The 16206-nt window shown below is 34.7% G+C and overlaps 2 protein-coding genes across 2 annotated transcripts in view; one reads left to right on the forward strand and one right to left on the reverse strand.

Annotated features, from left to right (window-relative positions):
• Positions 1–16206, reverse strand: part of LOC125681346 (uncharacterized) — a 79344-nt gene that overhangs the window by 45083 nt on the left and 18055 nt on the right. The gene's annotated exons all lie outside the window — the stretch shown is intronic.
• LOC125681348 (tudor domain-containing protein 3-like) lies at positions 712–14898 on the forward strand. Its single transcript, XM_048921392.2, has 13 exons — positions 712–818; positions 909–987; positions 1152–1217; positions 1686–1846; positions 1936–2077; positions 4895–5003; positions 6702–6850; positions 6962–7187; positions 9262–9390; positions 9474–10201; positions 10649–10711; positions 11462–11584; positions 14495–14898. Exons 1-13 carry the CDS (start codon positions 781–783, stop codon positions 14657–14659), a joined length of 2178 nt encoding a protein of 725 aa, XP_048777349.2. The 5' UTR covers positions 712–780; the 3' UTR covers positions 14660–14898.

Consider the following 16206-nt stretch of genomic DNA (forward strand, 5'->3'; position numbering starts at 1 on the left):
GAAAATGTACAGAAATTTTTAACTTTGTATGGCTACCAAGGAGAATCGTTCCCCAATGAATATTTATTCCGTAGCCGATCTTTAGAGTATGTACGAATAATTCGTACTACGATGTCTGTGCTTAGTCTACGTTACTTAAATATTTACTATATTCATACTCACAAAACTATTTCGCTTATCCTTCTTGTCCATGATTCTTTGTTCCTATCAAAATTCTGTCAACACATTTCAGTTCAGATGGGATTCATAAAATTCACCGAAAATGGACAAATAAAATGCAAACATTGAAACAAAAACATTTTATCCAACTTGTGGCACATCAATACAATTGTCAACATCGATCGCGATAAACATTTCCATTATAAATGTTTTCATTGATATAATTCCTGTCATCGAATAAACATACAGTTTGTTTTTTAAGTACCAAATTCTCAGCTCACTTCTTCCGCCATAGCTATTTACAACTTTAAAAATTTGTCAGCTGATCAGCCAATCGGCTATCGGATAACATTTTAGAACGAGATATTGTACGGTGTAAAACAAGATACGGAAGGGTGCAGACAGAAACGCGTGTTTTAAAATGAAACACGTTACATCTGAATTGTTGTTAAAATTTTGTTTTAGCTAAAACGTATTTTATCTTGAAAAAATGTGCCCTAAACACACGTTTATTTTTTTTTAGTAATACTAGAATTTATGATATAAGAAATTATTCCTTATTTTACCCAATGCATTTTCCACATGTGAAAGTTGGAAATCATGACTGAAAAATAAGAATTTATGATGTCAGTTATTACAAAACTGAAGGAGGCAGGCTGGTAAGTGCTTATGATAAACGAATGGTTTCGTGAAATGTATGTTATTGCATGTAGGAGATTAAAATCAATGCACTCGTTTCATTTGTGTAGGCACTTGACAGCTAGTGGCATTGAGGATTGTAGAGGAGAAAATGACAATGTCAACAAATTAATAGAGATCGCAAAAAATGTAGGTACATAGTTATCGTGAGATAGTGTTTATGATTATATACAGCAAGTAAGTTTGAAGGCCCTTGTGGGTGACAGTTTATTTGATGTCACATGTTCTTAAACATGTGCATAAAGTTTTATTATCTGTTATACCTATGCCTTTATTTTATTTTGTTATTGCAGACTGATTTAAAAGACATTGGTGACAGGTGGCTTCCACAAGATGTGAACAAAGGAAAGTGTGAATATGTGAGTTCCATTTGCTGAATGATTTTTAACAATGCATTTAAAGATTTTATGTATGTCGATCGAACATTTACATAATTACAGATGCAAAACATATACCAGATTGTTATCATGGTTTTTAGATGATCATATAGTTTTTATATATACTGGTCCCTATTTCACATGATGAGGGGTAGGGTTAGTAAGGTTATTTGGTATATAGGCTGGTGCCATATTTATGGGCACCAACATACTAGAAGTGTTCTGTACCATGGTACCTCCATCTATTTCATATCTTGTTCCCTCAAATTCAACTTCAGCAGTAAAATCTTGTGAAATTTGTGATGTAATTTGCAGAAAGACAATGAAACAAACATAACTTGCAAAATGTGTATTTTTCTTTGCACAGTTAGATACATATGTATATGATTGTAGACATGTAATTGTAAGACATAATATCAAATCATAAACCTTGAATCTCTTTCAAATCAGGTACAGGGTCCTGGAGTGCTTCAGATTCAAAAAATACGCAATGTGTCTGCCCCAAAAGACAATGAAGAATCAAGCTATGCTCCTCGCATGTTGAAACTAGTTTTGACTGATGGTCAGGCAACCTGCAATGCATTGGAAATGGAGAAGCTGGAACGAATCGGGTTTGATATACAAGTATATTGTTTGCTTCCAGAAGAAGGATTTCGCTCAATCATATGTCAATCAATAAATTGTTTTTTTTGTAATTTAGCTTAGAAACTCTTCCGGGAAGCAAAATGTGTTTGAAAGGGAAAGTGGAAGTTGAACATGGTTTTTTAAAGCTGTACAACCGAAATGTTAACTTTGTTGGTGGAAGGGTTGAGAAAATTGCAGAAAACTGGGAATTGAAAAAGGTAAGTTTAAAGATGCATATATTTTTAATTGTGATTATTAAAAATGAAGACAAATATTTTGATTAAATTATTTATATTTTAGGTCACCTATTGCAATTGGTCAGCATCCGTCATCGTCTGTTGTGCGTTAACTAATGAACATTTTCAACTTCTTCTTGATAACTACCTTTCCAATTGTTTTCAATTCTTTGGGACAAAGGGGACATAAATAGTAGATTTCAGGACTCTTGCTCACCAGTTGTCTTGGGGGCGGAGCAAAAACTGTCAACAATTGACCAATTTTCAAAAGTTTCCTTCTCTACAACCACACACCTTTAAGAAATACTAATTGCATAGTGATGTAGAGCAGGAAGGCCTTTATAAAAATAGTAAATTTTATGATCCCCTGGGTAAAGGTTCTGACTCCAGAGTAGGGCAAAACTTGGCATATAGTGATTATGTGTAAAGGATTTTAAAACATCTTTAGTGCTATTGATACTAAAGTGAAACTAAATGGATATTCAGGAAGAGCAGGTAGTCCTTTACCAAAATTTTGAATTTGATGATCCCAGGGAGAAGGGTTTTGGTTCCAGGATGGGGTTGAATTATTATAGTGATTATTGTCTTTATCATTTGAAAGACTGTATAAAAACTAAATACATATTTTGGAAAAGCAGAAAAGGTTGTACTGAATTTAATTAGTCATAGCGTGTTAATTTAACATATATTATGTAAAGTCTTTCATCAATATAAGCATTTTGGGAGCATTTAAGTTTGAAAAAACACATCTGTTTTTAGCTTAGATATGCAGAACAGGAAATGTTTTCTAGATTTTATAACCCTTGTGGCAAGTGATTGATACTTTTAACTAATACTCAGGTGACTGATAAGGCCTGTGGACCTCTTTTTTATTATTATTTATTTACCATGTACATATGTAGAGCAGGACAAGAAGAGGGGAAAAGAGAAAATAAATTCTGTAACTGTCCAATATGATATGAAATTATGCGTCAAAAGAATCACATGATGTGTATATCTCAAACCTTAATTTTTGATATCTTTCAATGTGAAGTATGACCTTTGAGTATCAATAAGATCTTTTGCAAACCCAGCACATAAACTGTATCAAGATCTGAAAAGTATAAGTCCATTTAGATGTACATGTACTTAATCTTAATTAAAATTATAGAACAGTGTTACTATTTTTAATTATATTATTTTTCAGAATCTGATACAGTGAGACAGAGGTCCTTGAATAAGCACTTTTTGATACATTTTTCCAGAACATTGTCTATATTTTGAATTTTAGTATGATATATGTATTGATCCCCGGTGTTGCAGAGACAATTGCTATTGATACAGTGTTGTTACTATAGATCTCCGTTATTTCGCAAGACCATATTTTCGCATGGATAGAGTGGTGTGTCTATTCTGGAGACAAAACTTTTGTGAATCATTATTTATTGCTTAAGTCTTCTATGTGTAAGAGTTTATTCTTGAGTACTAAATTTTCACTTATGGCTAATCTCGCGAATTAAATGTGATTTACAGTATTTGAAATACTTGATGAAAAAGGATAATTTTAGTCCCCTCTTTGTGGAGCTAAAGGGGACTGCTAATTTGCACTTCATTTGCTGTCTGTCCTTTTGTCTGTCTGTCACAACTTAGTTTTGAGGACTTTTTTGTCATGCTTTGATTTAGGAAGCTGAAAGTTGGTATTTGATTTACTGTACATATGTTACAGATTTAAGTTTCATCACAGTTGAGTGATTTTTATAACATTTAAGGGACTTTGTGCCGAATAGTTTTCCGGGGTTTTTTTTTTTTTTGCTATGTTTTAACTTAGGAATCTGAAATTTGATATTGGTTACCTAACAAGTAAATATAATCAATTTTTACTTTGTTACGGTTGACCAATTCTAACAAAAATTGGAAGGAAAAGTGAACGTCTTCAATTTTCAGACTTTTTTTTTGCCCATGTATTCTGAAATTTGGGGGCATATAGTTTTTGGCCTGTTTGTTAGTCTACATAAACTTTAACCTTGGCCATAACTTTTGAATGGATGATAGGGTTTTCGTATTTCACATGTGAATTTCTTGTGACAAGACTTCTTTTGGTACCAAAATTTTTTACCCTGTGACCATAACCTAAGGGTTTGACCTACATTTGAAAAACTTTAACCTCAGCCATAACTTTTGAATGGTTGGTAACTTTAGAGCTTTCATATTTCACACATGTATTCCTTTTGACAAGCACACAAACTCGTACCCACACTCTTATTTGGTAAAATGACAAAGATTTCCACCAGGAGAACTTGTACCCACACTTTTATTTGGTAAAATGACAAAGTTTTTCTCCAGGAGAACTTGTACCCAAATATTGATGAGTACCCGGGTAGGATCCTGGGTACGAGTTCTCCTGATACCATTTATGCTACGTTCAAAAACCTTTAACCTAGGCCATAACTTTTGAATGGTTAGTTATAGGGATTTCATATTTCACAAGACTTCTTTGGCTACCAGAATTACTTTGTTGTATGGGGACATCAGTGTTTCAAAAACACTTTTTGTTTTTATTATCTATTTGTTTTCATTATACATAAACTGTTGGCTTAAGATTATTCATGCAGAATAGTACACAAATGTCTTGACTTTGGATTGGTTTAGGATATGTATTGCTATGCAATATTTACAGAAAGTTTGTTTAATCGAAGTAAGTATAACACGTTTAAGAGCCTTCATGAAAGAGGTTAACTACTGCATCATTTTCCGCTCTCCATCATCCCAATATTTGACAAAATTCCCTATTTTATTTTGAGATCTGTTTTCTGTTTTCAGAAATTATCAAAACAAGTTCGTGTGTACGTAGGTTCTGAGGGAGGACCCCCACCTTTTATGCCATTTGGACAAAAAGTTAGAGCCAATAAACCAACAAGTGTAAAAAAGGGTGAGTATGCAATCTTTCATAGATTAAATATTTGCCATTCAACCTTGAACATGATCCTGCAGTGTCTTTCCTTCTATAAACTTATATTTATATTACAAATCGCATTTTCCTCTATGAACCAACCAATTTCAGCGCGCGACACAATCCGTTCACATTGACTATGAACGGATTATGAACTAGCTTAAAGCACGCGACTGAGAGAGCGTAATAAATTGAAAAAAATAGAACAACTGTTACAAAAATCTCGCAAGTCACACCTTTGGATTAAGATTGTAAACTTACGTGGATTATCATCCTAATCTTGCAGTCTCCTACCCCCAAAATACAGTGCACCTTGCAATGTTGATAAAATGCAGGGTGAGACGAAATGTGACGTCAGGTTTATGTGTTGACATACGTCACAATAACAACTGTGACAGAGGCTAGGAGTTCGTTTTATGCAACAAAATAGAAGCAATGTAAACAAACGGTGATATAGTAAATGAATATAAATATAAGAAATGAACAGCACTTTTGAGCTGTTCATGGTCAATATGAACGGATTTGGATTTAAGGCAAATTCTCTGTGAATCGCTAGCGCGATTCACAGAATTTGCCTCAAATCCAAATCTGTTCATACTGACCATGAACAGCTCAAAAGTGATGTTCATTTCTTAAATAAAGTGTACTTTTTTCTTGAGTAATTTTCCTTATTTGCAGTTTATATTTCTATATTTATATTACAAATCACATTTTCCTCTATGAACCAACCAATTTCAGCGCACGACACAATCCGTTCATATTGACTATGAACGGATTATGAACTAGCTTAAAGCACGCGACTGAGGGAGCGTAATGATTTGAAAAAAAATAGAAAATCTGTTACAAAGATCTTGCAAGTCACATCTTTGGATTAAGATTGTAAACTTACGTGGATTATCATCCCAATCTTGCAGTCTCCTACCTCCAAAATACAGTGCACCTTGCAATGTTGATAAAAGGCAGAGTGAGACGAAATGTGACGTCATGTCTATGTGTTGACGTACGTCACAATAACTACTGTGACAGAGGCTAGGAGTTTGTTTTATGCAACAAAATAGAAGCAATGTAAACAAACGGTGTTTTAGTAAATGAATATAAATATAAGAAATGAACATCACTTTTGAGCTGTTCATGGTCAGTATGAACGGATTTGGATTTGGGGCAAATTCTCTGAATCGCTAACGCGATTCACAGAATTTGCCTCAAATCCAAATCCGTTCATACTGACCATGAACAGCCCAAAAGTAATGTTCATTTCTTAAGTGAATCACATACTATACTTTACCATGGAATGTAAAATTTCGTACAAGTTTCATACATCTGAACTCTTTAATTCCAATCAAAATGAAAACAAGATTTCCATGTATGCACAACATGAAATGAAAAGATATTATGTTATAAAAATGTAAGATTTTGGTGTTGTTTTACAGCAATTAAAACAACATATGAAATTTTCGCCACTATACTGTAATTTAAAACATCAGTTTGTTCCACTTCAACACATTTTGCTGAACTATACCAGTGTGCCTATATTGGCACCATTACCAACAGGTAGAGAGAGAAAATGAAATATACTTTGTATGTTCAAAATTGCTATACACATACCACAAAAGTTTATGAAACGAGGGTTTAGCATTATCAGAATCAATAATTACCATATCATTTATTGTCTGTTAGAAACTCAGAACTTCAAATCATTGGAAGTTTCTACCAAAGAGAAGAAATCTGAAGATGATGAATTTGAACAACAGAGGAAAGCTACAATAGCAGAAGCTCTTCAGGCGAGAGAGGGGGGAAAACCCATCAACTTTGGAGGTCAAAAACAAGTCAGTATCTTCCACGCATACATCTTTACTCAAATAGCAGTGTTTTAACTAAAAAGAAATATTGTTGCACATTGCTTTCAAATTTTATATCTGGTAATGACTGACTTCCAGATGGGCCAGGACAAGGATATCGCTAGAATTGTGGAAATGGGATTCTCTGCTTCTCAGGCAAATCAGGCATTGAAACAGAGTAACGGAGACGTAGTGGAGGCCATTAATGACTTATTAAGCGGTAACAGGAGACCTGGAGGGGACTTTAGTGGAAGGCGAGACAGGGGAGGAGAAGGGAAGCAGGACAGAATTGATATTCCCAGTAGGGAGGATAGGAGGGAAAGAGGTCTGTTGGGATTTAGCAACTCTTTCATCAAATGTCTTCCATTGCATGGTACCGTGTACAGGGTTATTTTAAACCTGTGTTTTGTTTTTGCCCTTCAACACTTGCAAACAGTTTTGACCTGTGTTAAATCTGCCCAAACACAGAACTTTGTGTTAAAAGGGAAATGAGAGAAAAAATTGTTTTGCCAAGTCTTAAGTTTGCCCACTGACAATGAGGTCAAACAGGGCAAAAATAAAATGGGGACAAATATTTCCCTTTATAAAGTAATTCTTGTCTAATACAGATATACAGAGTCCCATCATTCATATTTAAACCAGACTTTAAATATTATACAAAATTTGTCCTCTACTATGATTTTGTCTGTACAGGATGTTTTGGTACCAAGCATGTCTGCTCTAGACAAGTAGGACCATTTCACATTGAGCTCAGACTTTGTAAGATGCTATATTGCAGAGAATCATGTCATGTATAGCTGTCAATCATCCGTAGAAAGATAACGCTGTATTGCCGACAAACATGAAATACACGTAACCTAGCCTCATGTTTATATAATAATTCTTATTGAAGTATCAATGATATTTCCTTAACATAAATACAAGTGATTTTGATAAGTTATTTCACTGATTGTCAGAAGTATGACACGATTCTCACCAAACTACCAAGGTGAATATGATAGGTTATTTCACTGATTGTCAGAAGTATGACATGATTCTCAATATGAAATGTAGTCCTATCACTGTATTTGATGTGAGACAGTACTTTAAAAAATGTGTTTGTGAAGTTGGTAACACATTTAGATGTCAAAATGATTACCGATGATTTGTTTGTCAACATTCCTGTCAGGGTCTGCTAGGGCATCCACGATTAAAGTGTCTTGAGCAAGTGTACAGGGCTTGAAGCTAACTTTTTGTCACCAGTCCAGCTGGACTGCTGGGTATAATATCAACCAGTCCGCAGAAAATTTACCAATCCAACAGAGTTTTCCAGAAATAATTAAACATATTCCGTTAATGTTATCAAAATGAAATTTAACTCAATATGCCACCGACAATAATGTAACGCTTATGTGGGATTTATAATTTACGAATCAGATTCGTCTGATATCTACAGATCGAAGCAGATCTATGCCAAATGTGTGTATAAGATTTCATAAGTATATTTTCCAAATTGATGCTTTAGAGAATTAATCAGTCCCATCGCACTGACTAAACAAATGTCAGTCAGTCCGCCAGACTTTTAACCAGTCACAGACTGACGGGCATATGTTAATTTCGAGCCCGGGTGTATACAACTTGCATTGATACACAATACAGCCCCTGGATCAAATGCATTTACTGGTATGAGTGTTGTATGTAAGGAAAAATCTGTTTATCTCAAGAAGAATGTCCTTTACAAAAATTCTGGTATTCCTTCACCACTTGTGATGTTATTATGGCTGTGCTTAGAACAGGTCCATGTCTAACTATTTTTTAACTTGATTCATTGAGAGTTGTGCATATGGCCTTAGGCAATTTAGATGATTGATCAGGTTATGTTTTTAAAGCTGGTCTATTCTCGTGTAACTACATATATTAGGCCCATACAAATTCTACTTTTATCAAACGTTCAGGAATCATGATGTATGATATTATATAATGTAAGCTATGTTTATCCAGCAAAAATATACATTATGTTTTAAGGGCTCTTGCTGCAATAAAAAAAATTGGATGCATTGGTTAGTATGTATGTTTTTATTCAGGTTGTAATTAGTACAACTATTAAATTTGTGAAATATTAGGTATATCTACATGTATCTGTGTATATTTTCTATGATGTTAAAAAATTGGGATATTTTGATCCTCCCTATTTAACTCTTTACAAAATTTTCCCACAGTATTGGACATATTTAAAAATTGTGGACAAGAATTAAACTCCATGCTGTGATATATAATTTCTTTTCCTCATATTAACAAATTTAGGGTCCATTTTCATCATTTTTGATAAAAAGTTCGTTTGTAGCAAGTGACTTTAATAGCGAAAAATGTTCCAAAGTGTATGTGTACTTATTTCCCTGTGTTTTATATACACTTGTTAGGTGGAAGAGGTTACAAAGGTCGAGACAATATAGAAAACGAGGAATCGGAAAAACAGTCCAGACCTTCAGGGCCTGCAACTCTGTTCGATTTTCTGGAAACAAAAATCAAACCCGAGAAGGAAGAAAGAGGTAAACAGACAATTTCAAAAAAGATCTTCTATATGGTTATCAGTATCTGTCCAGAAATTCTTCTATTTACACAATGTTTTCAGACTCAAAAGAAAAGTCAAGAAGTTACCAACCGTTACAAAGTTATAACTCAACCAACAGATCAGATGACAACAGGACATACAATAACAGAAGAGAACCACCAACATATCAGGATCCTCCTCCTAGATCAGGAAGAACATATCAGGATCCTCCTCCTAGGTCAGGAAGAAATGACAACAGAGCTAATGGAAGGAGATCTGAATTCAGAGAAAACGACAGATCTGAATGGGATAGTAGACAAAATTACAATTCTGACAGGTCCTCCCAAAATAATGATAGAGGGAAATCCTACACTGACAGTAAAAAAGGACAAGGGTTCAGTGGGGACAGAGATCGATATGACGGTGACAGGAGGAGAGACAGGGGGCAACAAAGGCAATCATACAAAGGTGGCAGCAACGAAAAAGGGAACTGGGAGAATAAACAAGACAGGGGAGATAACTCAGATCGGTACAACGAAAGTGGTAATCGACCTAAAAGTGGGTATCAAGACAGAAAGCAAGGAAGGCAACAGGACTATGACCAAAACAGACCTCGGTCAGAAATGTCTGGCCGCAGTACAAAACAAGATTTATCAAATCAGAATGCAAGAAATCCACCGCCGTCCAAGGATTCCTACAATTCAGGGAACCAGTTTTCCCAGCCTCCCCCTTCACTGCCACAATATAACCCTGATGTTCCTCCACCTCCACTTCCTCAGCAGATGAACAATTTTCTGCCAAACCAAAAGGTAAGTCTCATATGTACAGTGGAAGTTGTCAGAGAGACATGGAGAGGGAAACATATTTTGTATTGGATTATATGGAATGTTGGATTTTTGCACAATAAAAAAACCCACACACACCAAGAAAGAGAGGTGGGAACAAAATTGAAAAATTAGTGTCGAAATTCAAAATGAAATGGATAAAATAGCTTTCAGATTAAAAAATTTTGTGAATGTTTTCAAATTTAGGCATTGCATGAATTACATATTGCAAGTGTGCACTGTTGCAGTTGTGTATTTATAAAAGTTTAAAGTTACAAATATACTCTGCATATAAGGAAGATCTCCTCTTTCTGCAATTACAAATGTGCAAGCACAAATGTCTCCCATAATACCCAAGTGGCAGTTAAATATGCAGTGGCATCATCCAGAGTAGCAAATACAACTACACCTGCCATCTTATTTTTTTTTCAGGTTAATAACTCAACATGGAAGCGAGGAGACAGGTGTATGGCTAAATACTGGGAGGATAACAAGGTACTTGTATACATGAAACATTTGTGGTTTATACTGCAGTTCAAATACACTGGAATTTGAATGTATCATCATCAATATATCATCATGACCCCGTTATTGGGAAAAGGGGCATATATAGTATTACTTGTCTTTATATGTACTTTCAAATTTATGACTAAATCCATTTTGTTAGTTTATTTGGTATACCTGAAGACACTTGGCTGATTTTTAGCTCACCTGTGAGCTTTTCTGATCAAATCGTTGTCGATGGCGTTTTTGTCATCGTAAACATTTCACATTTTCGACTCTTCTCCAGAACCACTGGGCCAATTTCAACCAAACTTGTCACAAAGCATCCTTGGCTGAAGGGGATTCAAGTTTGCTCAAATAAAGGGCCATGTCCCCTTCAAAGGAGAGATTATCACAAAAATGCAAAAATATGGTGGGGTCATTTAAATATCTTATTCTCAAGAACCACTGGGCCAGAAGAGCTGAAATTCATATGAGAGCTTCCTGACATAGTGCAGATTCAAATTTGTTTAAACCATCACTGGAATTTAGTTTTTCAGATAGTTTAACAAGCCTGTGAATATTTCCCCGATTTTAGTGTGTAATCGTGACAAGATTTCAATTAAACTAAACTTTTGACATGGCAATTACAACTACCATACCTGTAAATACATATGTATTTGACTACATGTCACTGACACAATTTTATATTTTTGATTACTGATGAATTTTGGAATTTGTTATGCTTTAATACAATTGTAGTACTACTCAGCAGTGGTGGAGAATGTGGACCCCCGATATCCTACTGTGGTTGTGCACTTTTTAGACTACGGCAACGCAGAGGAAGTCAACCTCTGTGATGTCCGACCTGATCCGCAATTCTTAGTAAGTATCAAAGTTTACTGGTGCAGATCATTGTACAAATCTTAGTAAGTATCAAAGTTTACTGGTGCAGATCATTGTACAATTATTAGTAAGTATCAAAGTTTACTGGTGCAGATCATTATACAATTCTTAGTAAGTATCAAAGTTTACTGGTGCAGATCATTGTACAAATCTTAGTAAATATCAAAGTTTACTGGTGCAGATCATTGTACAAATCTTAGTAAGTATCAAAGTTTACTGGTGCAGATCATTGTACAAATCTTAGTAAGTATCAAAGTTTACTGGTGCAGATCATTGTACAAATCTTAGTAAATATCAAAGTTTACTGGTGCAGAATCATTGTACAAATATTAGTAAGTATCAAAGTTTACTGGTGCAGATCATTGTACAAATCTTAGTAAATATCAAAGTTTACTGGTGTAGATCATTGTACAAATCTTAGTAAATATCAAAGTTTACTGGTGCAAATCATTGTACAAATCTTAGTAAGTATCAAAGTTTACTGGTGCAGATCATTGTACAAATCTTAGTAAATATCAAAGTTTACTGGTGCAGATCATTGTACAAATCTTAGTAAATATCAAAGTTTACTGGTGGAGATCATTGTACAATTCTTAGTAAATATCAAAGTTTACTGGTGGAGATCATTGTACAATTCTTAGTAAGTATCAAAGTTTACTGGTGCAGATCATTGTACAATTCTTAGTAAGTATCAAAGTTTACTGGTGCAGATCATTGTACAAATCTTAGTAAATATCAAAGTTTACTGGTGGAGATCATTGTACAATTCTTAGTAAGTATCAAAGTTTACTGGTGCAGATCATTGTACAAATCTTGTTCTTGAAAATTGCAAAATTTTACACCTATACAGTGTGGTAGTATTTCACTGTTCTGATGTTTACAAGCAGAAACCTTTTATGTTGCAGAAAATATACAGCAGATTAACATTACAGTTTTAAATACATGTAAAAAAAAATTCTAAATCTTTAAGGTAGTTCACTAGTCAAGCTTTTACTCTGTTTGACACCATGTCACAAGATGGCGATTTAAATGTTTTGGGAAATTATTTGTATCAATCGATGTGTTTGTCTATCATCGTAACTCAGTGGTTAAAGCAGTAGGCTGGTGAACTGCAGATCTCAAGTTCAAATCCCCCAGAGTTTTTTGTTCATATGTGTTGAAATGTTGTTTTTTGAAATTCATGTTTTTATCCAAATTTGTATATATATATATTTTTTTGCCTTTTTAGCTCACCTGAGCCAAAGGCTCAAGTGAGCTTTTCTGATCAAAATTTGTCTGTTGTCTGTCGTTGTTGTAAACTTTTCACATTTTCAACTTCTTCTCAAGAACTGCTGGGCCAATTTTAACCAAATTTGCCACAAAGCATCCTTGGGTGAAGGGCTTTCAAGTTTGTTCAAATGAAGGGCCATGTCCCTTTCAAAGGGTAGATAATCACAAAAATACAATAATAGGGTGGGGTCATTTAAAAATCTTCTCAAGAACCACTGGGCCAGAAAAGCTGAGCTTTACCTGAAAGCTTCCTGACATAATGCAGATTCAAGTTTGTTCAAATCATGGCCCCCGAGGATTGGATGGGGCCACAATAGGGGATCAAAGTTTTACATACTAATATATATACATGTAGGGTAAATCTTTAAAAATCTTCTTCTCAAGAACCACTGAGCCAGAAAAGCTGAGATTTACATGAAAGCTTCATGACATAATGCAGATTCAAGTTTGTTCAAATCATGGCCCCGGGGGTTGGATGGGGCCACATTAGAGGATCAGAGTTTTACATACTAATATATATTTGGATAAATCTTTAAAAATCTTCTTCTCCAGAACCACTGAGCCAAAAAAGCTGAGATTTACATGAAAGCTTCCTGACATAATGCAGATTATCAGATTCAAGTTTGTTCAAATCATGGCCACCGGGGGCTGGATGGGGCCACAATAGGGTATCAAAGTTTTACATGCAAATATATAGGAATTTTTTTTAAAAATCTTCTCAAGAACCACTGAGCCAGAAAAGCTGAGATTTACATGAAAGCTTCATGACATAATGCAGATTATCAGATTCAAGTTTGTTCAAATCATGGCCACCGGGGGGGGGGGGGGGGGGGGGGGGGGGGGGGGGGGGGGGGGGGCTGGATGGGGCCACAATAGGGGATCAAAGTTTTACATGCAAATATATAGGAATTTTTTTTAAAAATCTTCTCAAGAACCACTGAGCCAGAAAAGCTGAGATTTACATGAAAGCTTCATGACATAATGCAGATTCAAGTTTGTTCAAATCATGGCCCCTGGGGGTATGATGGGGCCACAATAGGGGATCAAAGTTTTACATACAAATATTTAGGAAAAATCTTCTTCTCAAGAACCACTGAGCCAGGAGAGCTGAGATTTACATGAAAGCTTCCTGACATAATGCAGATTCAAGTTTGTGCAAATCATTGTTTGTAGTAGTGAATTGAAACCTAGAGCTTCACTAATTGACTGATGAGAGATTAAGTACTACCTTGTTCCACAAACAGAGTTTCTTTCTCTCTCTCAGAGATCCTGATTTCTAATTCATGTCAATAAATGTAGAACCCAACCAGCCTAGTTGTCACTCTTTCATTCGACCACAACATAAAAAGGCTATCACACATACATGTATACAATACTGAGTTATGTCAATAATCTTCTCAAAACACATTGCGGTACAATAGCTTATGTGGCCTTAATCAACATCAATTTATCATTTTATTGAATTACAGACCAGAATACAGACATATTGCACATTAAACAGTGTGCATATTGACAAGTTAATTAACCAACTTTTGAGACTGCATCTTACGTAATTGATGCATGGTTCTCACCATATGGAGAACATTTTTTGTATGTAATTTGTTAATTTGTCATCTGCAGATATCTACAGGGAACCAGAGATCTACTTCACTACCTCAACAACAGTATCCGAGGTCATCTGAGGACACTCAAATCCGATCCATGGAGTTCCGTCGCAAACGAACAGATCAGGGTGATAGGCAACAAACGTTGTACCAACCACCTAATCGCCAGCCCCTATACTGAAAATGAGGAATGTCATGTCGGAGTACAAAAACGAAAAATAGCTGTCACTATTTTCTCAAAAATTAGTGTTGGATTTTTAAAGATGACTTGACATTTTTTCAGTGTAAAGCACTGTATTCATGTGCAATGTTTTGAAAAATCAATGTCATTCATTTATTTAGTCTGTAAAATCAGTTTATGAACCATATATTGTAAAATAATGACAACTTGTGAGTTCTTCATTAAAGTAAAATGTATTAGCATGTGTTATATTGTTATAAAACTAGAGGGCATATTCCCTTGCCATGAGTTTCTTCAAGCTTTTTCTATGAAGTATCTGAGTGACCTTGACACAAAAATTAATAGGGTTTTTCCTCTTGATAACAATGCTATATGTGAAGTATCAAATCAGTGGAGCAGAAAATGAGGTCTGTGGAGTGTCTATAAGGTTTTTCTATAATGTCCCATTGTGACCTTGGCCTTTGGACTCCAAAATCAAAAGGGTTCTTCCTCTCTTGTAAGAAAACTATAAGTGAAGTATGAAATCAATCCAGCAAAAACTGGCTGCTAGAGTGTCTACAAGCTCAGTATTACGCACACACGAACAGTCCCTTATACTATATTTCCTAGCTCTGACAATGGATTTTTATTGTAAGAGGATAACAAAACGGGACATTCAGGAATTTCATACATTATCCAATGAGAATATGTAATTTCCAAGTGTTCCAATTGTTTCCCTTTGCTGAACTTTTATGTAAAATTATATGCAAAACATACTTTGCCCATACAAGATGGGTACAAATATGCTTATTGCTGCATTGATACAGTACACCTAAAGGATCAGTGATTTTTCTACATTTTTTACAAGGGTCCTGTGGCTTTTGAATTGGGAAAAATTGTCGACATTTCAGTCAAATTGGGAAAAATCAATTTCATTGTAAAGAAGTTTTAAAATCATATCAAACATTATGTTATCTTTATTTTACACTTCTACCGTAATTTTCTTTAACCTTCTTAAAATTTCAACTATTCTATCCAAATCATCATTCCCATAACTCTTTGTTAATTAAGTCTTTATGTATATAATTCACATCGCATGTGTATTTTTTTCAAATATGTTTTCCTTTCATAATTTTATTATTGGGAAAAATGCAAGCTAAATTGGGAAAAAATTGGCAATTTTTAGGAGGGGAAAGGGCCGAAATTCGGACCCAAAGTGGGCCTTCAAAAATCACTGAGGATGATTACCAGCTGCTATGCAACCACCCGAACTGCCGGGTAAAACAAATTTAATTAGTATATTACAAGATTTTGAGAAAGAAATACCTTTAACAAAAATCAAAATTCACCACCTTTCTTTTCTAAATTTATCCGTCTTTTAAAAAGGAATATTAAATAATAGTTGGCCAACTTCAAATAATTTCTTCTTGATATGGCATTTATGGCATGCCAAATTCACATAAATGAGCTAAACATAGTTTCACAGTTGATAAACTAGGTTTATCGACTGTAAACTATAGTTTACGAACTGTAAACTATAGTTAATGATTCGTTAACTATAGTTTTCA

Source organism: Ostrea edulis, chromosome 2, assembly GCF_947568905.1.
Source record: "Ostrea edulis chromosome 2, xbOstEdul1.1, whole genome shotgun sequence".
NCBI classification, from domain to species: domain Eukaryota; kingdom Metazoa; phylum Mollusca; class Bivalvia; order Ostreida; family Ostreidae; genus Ostrea; species Ostrea edulis.